Below are 13955 nucleotides of genomic sequence, written 5' to 3' on the forward strand. Positions count from 1 at the left end.
ATGTGGGCATGAGAGCAGGGTGGTGTGTTGAAATGGCAAGCGACAGGGAGGTCTGGGTCATGCTTGCGGACAGACCGAAGGTGTTCCGCAAAGCGGTCACCCAGTCTGCGTTTGGTCTCTCCAATGTAGAGGAAACCGCATTGGGAGCAGCAAATGCAGTAGACTAAATTGAGGGAAGTGCTCGTGAAATGGTGCTTCACTTGAAAGGAGTGTTTGGGCCCTTGGACGGTGAGGAGGGGGGAAGTAAAGGAAGCAGGTGTTGCACCTTCATCGGTTGCATGGGAAGGTGCCATGGGAGGGGGTTGAGGTGTAGGGGTTGATGGAGGAGTGGACCAGGGTGTCCCAGAGGGAACGATCTCTGAGGAATGCCACCAGGGGGGGTGAAGGGAAGATGTGTTTGGTGGTGGCATCATGCTGGAGTTGGCAGAAATGGCAGAGGATGATCCTTTGAATGCGGAGGCTGGTGGGGTGATAAGTGAGGACAAGGGGGACCCTATCATGGTTCTGGGAGGGAGAGGAAGGTGTGAGGGCGGATGGGCAGGAGATGGGCCGGACATGGTTGAGGACCCTGTCAACCACCGTGGGTGGAAAACCTCAGTTAAGGAAGAAGGAAGACATGTCAGAGGAACTGTTTTTGAAAGTGGCATCATCAGAACGGATGCGACGGAGGCGAAGGAACTGAGAGAATGGGATGGAGTCCTTACAGGAAGCGGGGTGTGAGGAGCTGTAGTCAAGGTAGCTGTGGGAGTCGGTAGGCTTGTAATGAATATTGGTGGACAGTCTATCACCAGAAATTGAGACAGAGAGGTCAAGGAAGGGAAGGGAAGTGTCAGTGATGGACCACGTGAAAATGAAGGAGGGGTGGTAATTGGAAGCAAAATTAATAAATTTTTCCAGGTCCAGATGAGAGCATGAAGCAGCACCAAAGCAGTCATCGATGTACCAGAGAAAGAGTTGTGGGAGGGGGCCGGAGTAGGACTGGAACAAGGAATGTTCCACATACCCCATAAAGAGACAGGCATAACTGGGGCCCATGCGGGTACCCATAGCCACATCTTTTATTTGGAGGAAGCGAGAGGAGTTTAAGGAGAAATTGTTCAGTGAGAGAACAAGTTCAGCCAGACGGAGGAGAGTAGTGGTGGATGGAGATTGTTCGGGCCTCTGTTCAAGGAAGAAGCAGAGAGCCCTCAGACCATCCTGGTGGGGGATGGAGGTGTAGAGGGATTGGACGTCCATGGTGAAGAGGAGGCGGTTGGGAACAGGGAACTGGAAATTGTTGATATGATGTAGGATGTCAGAGGAATTGAGGATGTAGATGGGAAGGGACTGGACAAGTGGAGAGAGAATGGAGTCAAGATAGCAAGAAATGAGTTCCGTGGGGCAGGAACTTACTGCTACACAGTTGTCTTTATAACTGTCACTGTATTTTAAAGTAATTCATTGCATCTAAAGTGTATTGAGAAGCCTCAGAGTTATATTTGATGAAGTACTGTATATATGCCACACTGCCTTTCTTAAACAGCCCTAGCTGTGTTAGTGAGAGATCCTGAACACAAATGCATGGCATAACAGATACTGAAAAGGCATGGTTATAGTTTCTAATGCCAAAAGAAAAGTTCTTATTGTGAAGCACATTGTAAGAAAACACAAATCATAGCACAAACCATTGCTTTTATTTTCCTAATATTTGAATTCAATCCAAAGTGACTGAATGCCTCTTCTGATACTGAACCAACCATCTTCAACACTATTATTCGCCAAGGTTTGGTTCCAAGTCAAACTGCTACTAATCTAAAACAAAAACTAATAACATATTTCAGGAATTCAGGTAAATGCAGCTACAGTTCCTGCTTTAGTGTTCATCAGACGCTGGCTCTAATGGTGCAGCCAACAGCTAAATTAGCATAAGTGTGCCAAAACATTTTTGAGCAGGAGCAAGCGAGACTTATTATTGCATCTTCCTAGTTGCCAGTGGTCTTACTGTAGCTCAGGTCAGTGGTGACGCCATGGTGTCATAGAACAATTCTAACTGCCCTAAGTTTGGCAATTAGCTAACCAGAGCATTCAGATTATCATGGGCTGAATCATTCAAAGAGTGGCAATCACTGTCGGATTGCCATGCCGCTCCTAATTCTTTTGGGGTGGAGCCCTGCATTTCTGGCCTGGACTTTCAAACCGGGCCTCTTCGGAAATGCGGAGCCTAACTGTTCTTGGAGTCCTTATTCGTAGGGCAAGATCGTCAGGGGAAGCCGAGCCACTCCCCTTTTTTAAGGCACTAGCTGCTATATTTTGGTAAGTCTTCATTCACTAACATACTGAAAAGCTTTAGGATATTTAAATAGTTTTTCACTGTGTTAGTGAATGACTAAGTGGGTAGGGTGACAGGTGGCAGGATGGGAAGGGTGGTCGCTGGCAGGATGGATAGGGTGGCAGTGTGGGTCGGTAAGTTAGCATACAGGTGCAGCAAGCAATTAGGAAGACAAATGGCATGTTGGCCTTTATTGCAAGGGGATTGGAGTACAGGAACAAATAAGTCTTGCTAGAGTTGCACAGGGTTTTGGTGAGGCCGCATCTTCAGTATTGTGTACAATTTTGATCTCCACATTTAAGAAAGGATATACTCACATTGGAGGCAGCACAGCAAATGTTCACTAAATTAGTCCGTGGGAGGAGGGGTTTGCCCTATGATGAAAGGCTGGGTAAAATGAGCTTATATTCTCTGGCGTTTAGAAGAATAGAGGTGATCTCTTTGAAACCTATAAACTCCTGAAAGGGCTTGATACGGTGGATGCAGAGAGATTGTTTCTGTTGGTCAGGGAATCTAAAACTTGGGCACAGTCTCAGGATAAGGGACAGATCATTTCGGGTTGTGAATCTTTACAATTTTTATCCCGGAGGGTTGTGGATGCTCCATCGTTGAATATATTTAAGGCTGGGATAGACAGATATTTGGTCTCTCAGGGTATTAAGGGATATGGGGAGCAGGCGGGAAGATGGAGTTGAAGCCCAAGATCAGCTATAATCGTATTGAATGGTGGAGCAGGCTCGATGGGCTGTGTGGTCTACTCCTGCTCCTATTGCTTATGTTCTTTTGTGGCAGGGTGGGTAGGTGACAGAGTGTGGTTGGATGGGTAGGGTGCGAGCTTGGTTGGGTGGCAGGGTGGGTAAGGTGGTGAGGTCAGGTCAGATCAGCTGGAACAGTTGGAGGGTCCAGGGAAAGCCGGAGGGTCGGGGGGAAGTCGGAGGGTCAAGTGGGAAGTCGGAGGGTCGGGGCCAAAGGAGTTTGGAGGGTTAGGAGGGCTTCGGAATGTCGGGATTGGGGAGGGGGGGTGGGGTCAGAGGGTCAGGTGGTCAGAGGGTCGAGGGGAGTTGGAAGGTTGGGGGAGTTGGAGGGTCGGGGGGAGTCAGTGGGGAGTCGGGGGTGGAGGGGGGAGTGCGGTGTGGTCAGTTGTATAGGTGCCCAGGAGTTAGACATCTTTTATTTCTGTCTATTATTTTCTGGGTAACTATCCAGGTAAGTGAGTCAGAACCCTCTAAAGTCTCCAACTCTAACTCAGAGTTGGAGATTTTTTTTAGAGGGTCTAGGGGAGCTGGGGAATTGCCCATCGGAAGTTGAAACTTCTGGGGCAATTCCAGCAGAGTCCCTGTATTGGGACTTCCGAGGGTCCCGTAGCGCAACTTTTGGAGACTGGAAGATCTGGGCCTTTGTTTTTCAGTCAGGAAATCTCCTCTAGATTAGCAAAAAAGACGATGTTTAACCAACTCCTATCATACATGACCAGAGGATACTTGGCACTGTAACCAGGCAAAAAGAAGAACCTCCAGTAGCAATGCCAGCCCAAACTAAGGACATTAAACTCAGTGATAAAAACAAAAAGCTAAAAGCTACTGCGGATGCTGGAAATCCAAAACAAAATAAAAACAGAATTACCTGGAAAAACTCAGCAAGTCTGGCAGCATCGGCGGAGAAGAAATCAGTCAACGTTTCGAGCCCTCATGGCCCTTCAGCAGAACTGAAGCATAGTTTCAACAAGGGAGAAATATAAATTGGTTTAAGGTGGGTGGGGGGGAAGAGACACATTGAGGGTGTGGTGTGGGCAGATAATCAAAAGATGTCAGAGACAAAAGGGTCAAAGAGGTGTTGAAGGTGGTGGTCTTTGTCTGAGAAAAGTGCTAATTAAGAATCCTGTCTTGCATTCTTAATTAGCACTTTTCTCAGACAAAGACCACCACCTTCAACACCTCTTTGACCCTTTTGTCTCTGACATCTTTTGATTATCTGCCCACACCACACCCTCAATGTGTCTCTTCCCCCCCACCCACCTTAAACCAATTTATATTTCTCCCTTGTTGAAACTATGCTTCAGTTCTGCTGAAGGGCCATGAGGGCTCGAAACGTTGACTGATTTCTTCTCCGCCGATGCATTAAACTCAGTAATTGTCATTTAAATACAATGTTTATTTTCTAGATTCTCTGAGTCCAGTCATCATAGCTGCCACACTCATACCTTTGTCAGCTCTTCCTGGAGTTTATTATCTATGTCAGTGAAATAGCCTTTTGTTTTCAGCTCTGTTTTAATGATTGAGGTGACAGTGCTTTACAATTTTTATCAAATACTTTATGTTGTGTTGTAAGGTTCATTTTCTTTTGCATAAGTCATTCCTCTGTTGTGTATTAACATTTCAAACAGAGCCAAGAGTAAAATGATGCAATACACAGTGCAAATGTAGCTCAGTTACTGGAACTAATCATTCACTTTGTAAAGTTTCATGTTCACGTTCCATTCATTTCCCCATAACAGGCTCTACAGTTTGGCATCCCGACTGTAAGAAGTCTACCAGGGCTGAAGAAAAGCAAAGGGTGAGCTCATAGTGAGAATAAACAATGGTCTGCGTGCTATTTATATACGTGTGCATTATCCTATTTCCATGAATTTGGTGAATCTGGTTTATTTATTTGTGTAGACAACCACAGTGCAGTTTACATCTATTTTGAACCTATTTGTCTTCTCCATATTTCAAGCAGGGAAAATTTCCTCTTCATGCTGCACATAACATAATTTTAAAACTGCTAAAAAGAATGGGTCCATGATTTTATTAGATGGAATGAGGAGAAAGTATTATCAGAAAAAAAAGTCTCCAATTATTTGTTTTCTACTTTGAAAATATTTGCCTTCCAGTAAAGGAATAACCTGATACTAACCATGATCAATTTGAACTCACCAATGTGCAGCAATCTCAAAAGTGTTGTTCAAGGGTGATCATAATGTTTTACTTTTGATCAGCTCCTCTTAGACTTTCAGTGTCATCTTACAGCTTCATGTTTATACAGTCATTTCCCAAACATGGAATTAACTTTATCTGGCTTTCTAGCACTACTAGATAATACGGATTTCATGGCAAGGGACAAGAAGGAGATGTTAACATTTCATTGGTATTTCAAAGGAGTAGAGTGCCATTAATGTTCATAAGACATGGATGGAGATTAGCGACCTTTCCTCTACATTTTGAGACCCTGTTACTTACTATGATTTTGATTATAGCTTTGATTTAGCATTGGTAGCAGTCTGAGTCTCAAAGTGAAGCAAAAGTGTGATTTATCAGCTTCAGCATGAGGGCAGCTAGGGATCAGTGCTTAACCCAACAGAAATGACTCAAACTCATTATCCTGAACCTGGCTGTGGCCAAGAAAAGGTGTGCCCTCCTCTAACTCAATGGTAAAACTTGGTTCAGTGCCTAGTTAAGGCTGTTCCACATCGTCTTGAGAATTGAATTAAATAAATGAATTAGAATTCCTTCAGTGTTAATGAAATAAAGCTCACTTCGCCACAATTCAACTGTAGCTGCCCAATTTGGGGAAGGGGATTGATCTGAAATCACGGTCACACCGAGAAGTAACACTATGCATTTCAACAGTTTCTTTCCAGCCTTCCTAACTTTCTATTTTCTTTGGAAGAGATAGATTGGAGTTTTACTCCGATATTTGTGACACTGATATAGAAATGTTTGCTTTCCTCATCCGAATTGCAGGGGTGTGTAGTCCCCCTCTCATAGGTGTTCAATGTGCAGATTTGGGATTTTTTAATGCCCTAACAATGTGTAAAATAATACATGTTGAGGTGAGGGGCAGTTGTAAACTTCAGCAGCTCATGTCCGCATGCAGCAAGACCTGAACAACATTCAGACTTAGCAAGTAACATTCGCGTCATACAACTGCCAGGCAATGACCATCTCCAACAAGAAAGAATCAAACCATTTCGCCTTGATATTCAATGGCATTATCATTGATGAATTTTCCACTATCAACATCCTGGGTGTTACTATTGACCAGAAACTTAACTAGACCAGCCATATAAATACTATGGCTACAATAGCTGGTCAGAGACTGGGAATGCTGTATGAGTAGCTCACAACTTCTGAAAGCTTGTCCGCCATCTACAAGGCATAAGTCAGCAGTGTGATGAAATACTTTTCAATTGCCTGGATGAATGCAGCTCAAACTCAGAAAGCTCAAAGCATTGAGGATAAAGCAGCATGCTTGATCAGCAACCCATCCACCACCTTTACGTTCACTCCCTTCACCACCGATGCAGATTGACAGCAATGTATGCCAAATACAAGATGCACTGCAGCAACTCCCTAAGGTTTCTTCAACAGCACTGTCCAAATATGCAACCTCTACCACCAAGAAGACCAGGGGAAGCAGATGTATAGGGACAACAACATCTTCAAGCTCCCCTGCAAGTCACACACCATCCTGACTTGGAACTATATCATTGTTGCTTCACTGTCACTGGGTTAAAATCCTGGAACTCCCTCCCTAACAGCACTGTAGATGTACCTACATCACAGAGACTGCAGCACCACTACCTTCTTGAGCAATTAGGAATGGGCAATGAATGGTGGCATTGCCAGCAATGCCTACATCTCAGGAATGAATAAAAAAAATCTGTACTTGAGTTAAAGTCACTCGGTTTATACTAGTATCTCCATGGTAATTATACTGGTACAGGTAGGGTATCTGATATACGGCTATTCAAAAACTGGTTGTGTACAAAAGCAGGACATTTTTATAATGTTCCATGCATCAATTTTAACTGAGTAAAATTTTTTTTAAAACTTACCTGAACAATTCAGCTAGGCCCTGCATTGGCACAGTGTTAGATTCGTTTCCAGCTTTGTGCGCCACTCTATCCTGTGCTTCAAATGACCCTTGACCTCGCCTGACCCAGCATGACCAGAACTGCTCATAGCCCGAACTGCCTGACCCGAAATCCGGCATTATCTGAAATCCGGCAATATCCGAAATCCGGCGTGGCCTTGGTCCTGAGGGTGCCTGATTTGAGATACAGAACCTGTATATGAATCTCAGAACAAAGACAGGAGAGAAGAAGCTCATAAAATTTGCAAAATGGAATAAACGTGTCCTGTAACAAGGAATATATGTTAATCAAAGGAACTAGTAAAATGTAATTTTAAAAACTACGTAGGAAATATTTCAGAGAATGTGGATAGTATTCTATTAAAAATTTGCCAGCTTTCTTCATTGGATTGGGATGGAAGAGAAAGGCTCCAGTCAGCCTGCAGACACAAAATTAATCTGCAGTAAAATCTTGCTATTAGCATCGAAGCTGCAGTTGGCAGCCGAATCCTAAAGCAGAACTAGCAAGTTATTTATGCCACATAATTGTTGCTTTAAAGTCATAATAGAGCAATATAATAACAGGCTTACAATGAAACAGTGCACAAAATAATATTGGCCTGTCACTCAGATTCATACTGAACACTGAACCAAATTGTTTCTTTAATTAGAATCTTAATTATTGTTCAGATCATTCACACTTTTAAATATATGTAGCCTCTTTAAACAATAAAGGCAAAAATGAATTCCATTACTAATATTGTTAAATAGCACTTGCTCTGCGATGCAAATTGTAGCCCTGTTCACTGAAAATATTTTAATTTCCATCCACATCCTCCATTACTAACAAAGAAATTGTGCCATCTGTTGAGGTGATGCAGGGACAGGAAAATAAACTTTAATCAGATTTGTCAAGTAGTTCTATCTTGTCTCAGCATGCAAATGGATTCATGTCTTTGTTCAAAGTTCCTCTGACCAGTATTTTAACAGAGACATTAATGTTTTTATATAATGCCTACTCCAATATTTTCTTGGCAAATATTCCAATTATCCAGGAATATAAATGAAGGAATTTTAATAAAACAACACATGAGGCTTTTTTTTTGGCATGGTTTTGATTTAATTTAAGAGAGAGCTTCAAATTATCCAAGAGGAGTAACTATTTGACAACATGATTTGGCTTCAGAATGGTAAAGAACGAGTAAGTGTAAAAATCACAAACTGCTTCTTACCATTTAAATGGTCATTTTTCTTTTGATTACACACAATTGTTAGTGAAAGCTTTCTAACTCATAACATTGTGAAACCGGTGACCTAATTAATGGTCTGTTCAAATACATAAGTCTTTGGAGGCATGAGCAGATGCTGTCTCTAGAATTGAACTATTGACAAGATAATGGAGAGAAGATAATCGAATGCCGAACCAACATGCTGAATTGCATTAGGCTCTGGTTCTTCATGTAGCTGGTCACAGAGTGCTGAGGCCTACAATGGATGTGAGGCATTCTGTGCCCCAGTCTGGGCAAACTGCAAGCAGAGTGAGGTGTTGCCTGTGCACCAATTGTGCACCACACTCTTAAGACCCCAAAGATGGTTACTTAAGAGTCCTAGGCAACACTTCAGTTTCTGAATGCCCATTTCTAACAGGTGCTTTAAGGGAGGCCAGAGGAAGTGTTCATTAATAAAGGACCACTCTGCGTTATCTTAATAACTTAATTCCCTGTGGGCTGCACTAGATAAGAAAATGATGGCAATGCTCTGGTAGCCAGCAGCCTTCACTAACTGCTGCCGCACAAAATTCTGACCCCCACCACATGTGCAGCTTCCAGTACTCAGTGTCAGGAACTCCACCAGAATATTTTAATAAGCCAACCTTCCATTATGGAGCAAGATCGACTAATTCTGGTTCAGGTACTCAGTACCAAAAGAGGAGAGGTCCTGGCAGTGGGACCACATTAGAAGCCTCTGTGTGCCCAAGATGGCATTACCATGAAGGTGATTTGAATAGTCACCCAGAGCCTTTCAAAGTTTGAGATGCACTGATAATACAATTTTAGCACCTCAATGCACAGTACAGGTTAAGAATTAAGTAAAAACTTAATCAGCTTATGTTTATTATACATATTGATTGGCACAAGTTAAATCCCTGTTTCTATGACAAGAGCATTGGTATGTTGGTTTCTTGATTAATATGTGATAAAGCATTTATGGGCAAGATGTTCCCCTTACAATCTGTAGGCAATAAGTCCTTAATACTAGTACGTTTTCAATATTCATTAGTGGCCATCTTAAAACAAGAAATAAATGCTCGCACACTGAGCCAAGTAAGATCACAGCAATGAACCCTGCTCTGAATAACCTTAATCAAAGCTGAGTTTCCCTCAAAAAGGAAGTTATCCAGATCAACCCAGCTGACCCACCCCCTTGTTCACAATGAACCTTTTACAGAAGCAATTATTCTCTTTACCTTCTGAAAAACCCTGAGAAGTTGCCTAAGTGCCACCATTCCTAATTCTTGTTGAAGCCAAAAAACCTCTTCAAGAATTACCAACCATTTAGAGAAAATACATTGATGAATCAATGCAAAATACCAGCCAATTTCACATAATCTGCAGGTTGACATTACCTACTTTGTATGGCTCAGATAGTTAGGGGTTAATTTGAGCAAGTTGTTCTGCCACCTGGATTGTGAGCAGCAACACATGTTGGATGCAAATCATTTTTACTTGTCTCTTTTATGGGAGGAAGGGGAGTCTTGAAATAATTATTCATTTATGAAAATGGTTAATGGTAATACCTAAGTAATGCAGCCAAATCAGTCTGAACAGGTTTGCTTGTTCACATTTCCTCGCTTCATCTTGTGCAGCACTAAACTAACAAGCAGTCATTGTTAAGTCTGATTCTCTCATTTTGTGACAGAGTATTTCATCCACTGATGAATTTCCTAGATAATTCATTTGCCTTGCTCAGATATTTTCATTGTATGTTGAAGTGTCACAGGTTGTACTCCCCCAAATGATTCAGCAAGCGAGGATGAGAAGAGAAAACCAGTGAATGTAATGGGACTTAGATTGTATAAAATATCAGACAGAGTCAGTATGCACCATACCATATTCCTGTTAGCATATTTCAATTTGTTGAAAATTACGCTTTAGTGAAAAGTATATTTGAATGCTGCAAAAAAATGTGAACACTCGATTAGAAACTGGTACATGTAGAATTCCATAACATAAAGGTTTATTCAGATACTGAAATGCTATTTTCAGTAATCTTTAATGCTCCCTGGGCAATGCTGCCTTGCAATTTCCTGTCCATCAGTTTTACTGCCAGGAGCAATAAGACAAAAATTAATTTCCAAACAGGGGAAAGAAAGTGAACCAATTCTATTCTGCTCTTCAGGCTCTGAATATATTTCACATATTTTATATTCGTGACATAATCTGGCATTTTTGCTCATTTGTAGCAAAATTAGTGCTGCTTCCCTTTTTCTTTCACCAATCCTAGTGCGACATTAATTATTACATTAACAGTAGTAGAATCTTATTGTTGATAAGTTTTGACTAGCCTCAGTTCCTAGACAAGCTGCTCTGTAAACTCAATTTTTGAGTTCCAGTAAGACTTCAGGACAGTTCATACAGTAATGGACGAAATCTCTGCTGTGTTGCAAACCTTGGCAGGGAATTGTCAATTTACTGATGTTTTTTTTTAAAAGACAACATAATTCCTATAAATTTGAGCAGTGACACAAGTAACTTCAACATGTCAGCGATAATATTATTTTGGTTTATATATCACTGAAAATCTTTGCCAATAACTTTCAGTGGCAAGATTACTCCTTCAAAACTACATGGCTAATTTTTCTAATAGAGGTCTTTGAGGCCTAATGATATCTATTTGCAAAGAAATGAGCTGTTATGCAGCAAATTAAATGGGCAAAATCTTTATTGACAACAGAGCAATATAATCTTACACCTCAGGCTATTAAATTAGTTTTATGGGTCTGAATCTATCTTGAACACTATTGTACAAAGATTATGAGTGAAAGGTAATTGGCATGCACTAAACTAATAATATTCAGTGTGTAGCACTTGAAACATAAATAATTCAATTTTTTTAGGCTAGCTTTAAGGATTTTATAAAGAGGAAATGACTCAATGCATTAGAGTTCTGTTTAGATTAGGTGTGCACATACGTTTGGAGTTGATATTTTTTATTATTTTTATTGACATATAAAGTGAATACATTAGATTTTACATGCAAACCTGATTTTATACCTCACTATGTTTTACTCAATTGCTGTGAAGACTGCGTGAGTATGCAACAATCTCGAGGGGAATTGACAATGTGGTGCAGAGTAAATTACAGTGACATCTAAATTGTCTGCCAAGAGAACAGTTTGTTTTATAGTCATTAAAACATTTAGCAAGAGACCACTGTGATTTCAGCCAACGCCACACTCAGCTGGAATTTGTTTTGTTTGGATCTATTATTGTAATTAACCGGATAAATGTATAATTGAGCATAGGTAGCTGATCATGATTTCAAAGAGTTTAAATGAAAGATGATGTTTTAATTGACATAAAGGGGAATCCACGTGCCAAATTTTCTGAATTTTTCAACAGTCTGTTTCAATTGAAAACATTAATGTGTGCAGAACGCCACAGTTGTCTCAATTGAAACCTATGCAAAGTGTGGAGATCATTTTTAATTGTGGAGGTAAATAGGTCAATTGGTCCTTTCTAAACATTGCTTATGTGGCGTTTTTAGAAAGCAGAATTTTTTAAAGTTGTGTGATATGGCCGCAAGGTATCTTGGCAATGCAACATATTGTGGTGGCAAGTTCTGCATGGCCTTGCCACAGTAAGAATGAACAGAAGGAAAGATTAAAAGCAAAATACTGCAGATACTGGAAATCTGAAACAAAAACAGAAGATGCTGGAAAAATTCAGCAGGCCTGACAGCATCTGTGGAGAGAGAAGCAGAGTTAACGTTTCGAGTCTGTATGACCCTTCTTCAGAGAAAGATTAGTCTTCCTTCACAAGGATGGCTGAAAAATTGAAGGGACAGTGATTCATCCAGGAACGTTTCACATTTTCTGGCAATATCTCAAGCAAAATTCAATTGGCAGCAACTGGTGAGCAGTTCAAATGTCCACCTTTTCATTTGAAGGGCAGGATTGCGAATGAGAGAGGGAAAAAAATTAAAGTAGACCCTTTTAGATGAGCAGACAAAGGGAAACCACGGGTGGATATCAATGGAGCCTATTGAAGCAGGCAAGATGGTGGGCAGGTCCGAAGAATCGTGCAGGAGGCCACCCGCCCAACTCCAACTCCTGGCACTGCAAAAACTGTCCCCATATGTAGTGAGGGACAGTAAGGGCCTGAAACGGGAAACATGCCCACTGACAGAAGGAAGGCAACTAGGCTCTTTAATGAGCCACTTGAAATTAATTATCCCTGAGCCCATCGGAATGAAATGGTTCAGGGATTAAGTAGCGGAAAGGAGATGTGGGGCTTCTTCTAGAAAGTTTACTAGATCTGGAATGGGCGGGTTGTCTAATAGGGAAGATTGGAAAGGCTAGGCTTGTATCTACTAGAGTAAGGGGTGCCTTGACTGAAACATATACTGAAGGATCTTGACAGGGTGGATGTGGAAAGGATGTTTCCTTTTGTGGGAGAATACTTAAAAATATGGGGTCGCCCATTAAAGACAGAGATGAGGAGAATTTTTATCTCACAGGGACGTGAGTCTTTGGAACCCTTCCTCAAAAGGTGGTGGAAGCAGCATCTTTGAATACTTGAAGGCAGAGATAGATTCTTGATAAGTAAGAGGGTGAAATGTTAGAGCGGGTTGGCGGAAATGTGAAGAAATCAGATTGGCCATGTTCTTATTGAATGGTGGAGCAGGCTCGAGGTGCCAAGTGGCCTATTCTTGCTCCTAATTTGCATGTTCATATGTACCCCAGCCAGCAAGAGGGACCACTGTCGCCACAACTAAATTCTGCCATGTATTTCTGTTTCACAATACACTGTCAGGCGGTCAAAGTATCTGGATTGACAGTAAATAATTTAAAAGAACGAGCTCTTGTTCCACAAGTGAAATACTTGTGGCTCCACACCACTGGCAGCTAGTGATATCTTTGCAAGAAGGCTGCAGCATGAAGTGGCTGCATGCAAATACTTCCTTTAGTTATTATGATGATCCACAAATTATCACCAGCAAATAGATTTGGAACAATGGTCTAATCCAGTTTAATGTGATCACTGCTAAGCTTCAATACTCTAATCAAGCTCAATGTAATGAAAGTCCAATGGCCCTACTTCATAGCAATATTAAAACATTTTCACCCAGCACTAAAGTCATACCTGCCAATTGCGCCAAAGTCAAAGCAATTTTGGTTGCATACTACAAATGTAACTTTTCTGGTCAAAATAATTAGCAGTTTCTATCTTCTTTAAAGGATGTTATCAGCTTCAGGCTGCTCTTCAATTTACTGATCAGACTCACTGAATGACATGATGGACTAGATTTCTTCTTTGCGGCAATGTTCCAGCAGGATGGAACTTCCAGCCACCCCGCCCTGGCACAGCCGGACCTTAACCCATTTTCCTGGGCTGAAGGTCTAATTATCCATACCTGGCTGGACCCCTGCTGCCAAGAGTGTGCCCGCCAGTGCCACTGAGGAATGCTGAATTACAGCATCTCAGGTGTTGATAAGTCAGAAAGATAAAGAGGGTAATGAAGATCTTTAGCTTGACTCAATCTCAGTGTCAGTGGGGAGTTAATAGCAGATAATTAGGAAATGGCGGAAGAA

The 13955-nt window shown here is 41.5% G+C and overlaps 1 protein-coding gene across 2 annotated transcripts in view; it reads left to right on the forward strand.

The window, feature by feature from the left end:
- ablim1b (actin binding LIM protein 1b) overlaps window positions 1-13955 on the forward strand; it is a 266319-nt gene that overhangs the window by 182274 nt on the left and 70090 nt on the right. For both annotated transcript variants that reach the window (XR_013579734.1, XM_078564687.1), the window contains exon 8: window positions 4803-4861. Coding sequence is in view for 1 of the 2 variants with exons in the window: in XM_078564687.1 (XP_078420813.1) it covers window positions 4803-4861 (59 nt within the window). In the remaining variant the exon portion in view is untranslated. The remainder of the gene's footprint in view (window positions 1-4802; window positions 4862-13955) is intronic.

Source organism: Cetorhinus maximus, chromosome 20 (assembly GCF_964194155.1).
Source record: "Cetorhinus maximus chromosome 20, sCetMax3.hap1.1, whole genome shotgun sequence".
NCBI lineage: Eukaryota > Metazoa > Chordata > Chondrichthyes > Lamniformes > Cetorhinidae > Cetorhinus > Cetorhinus maximus.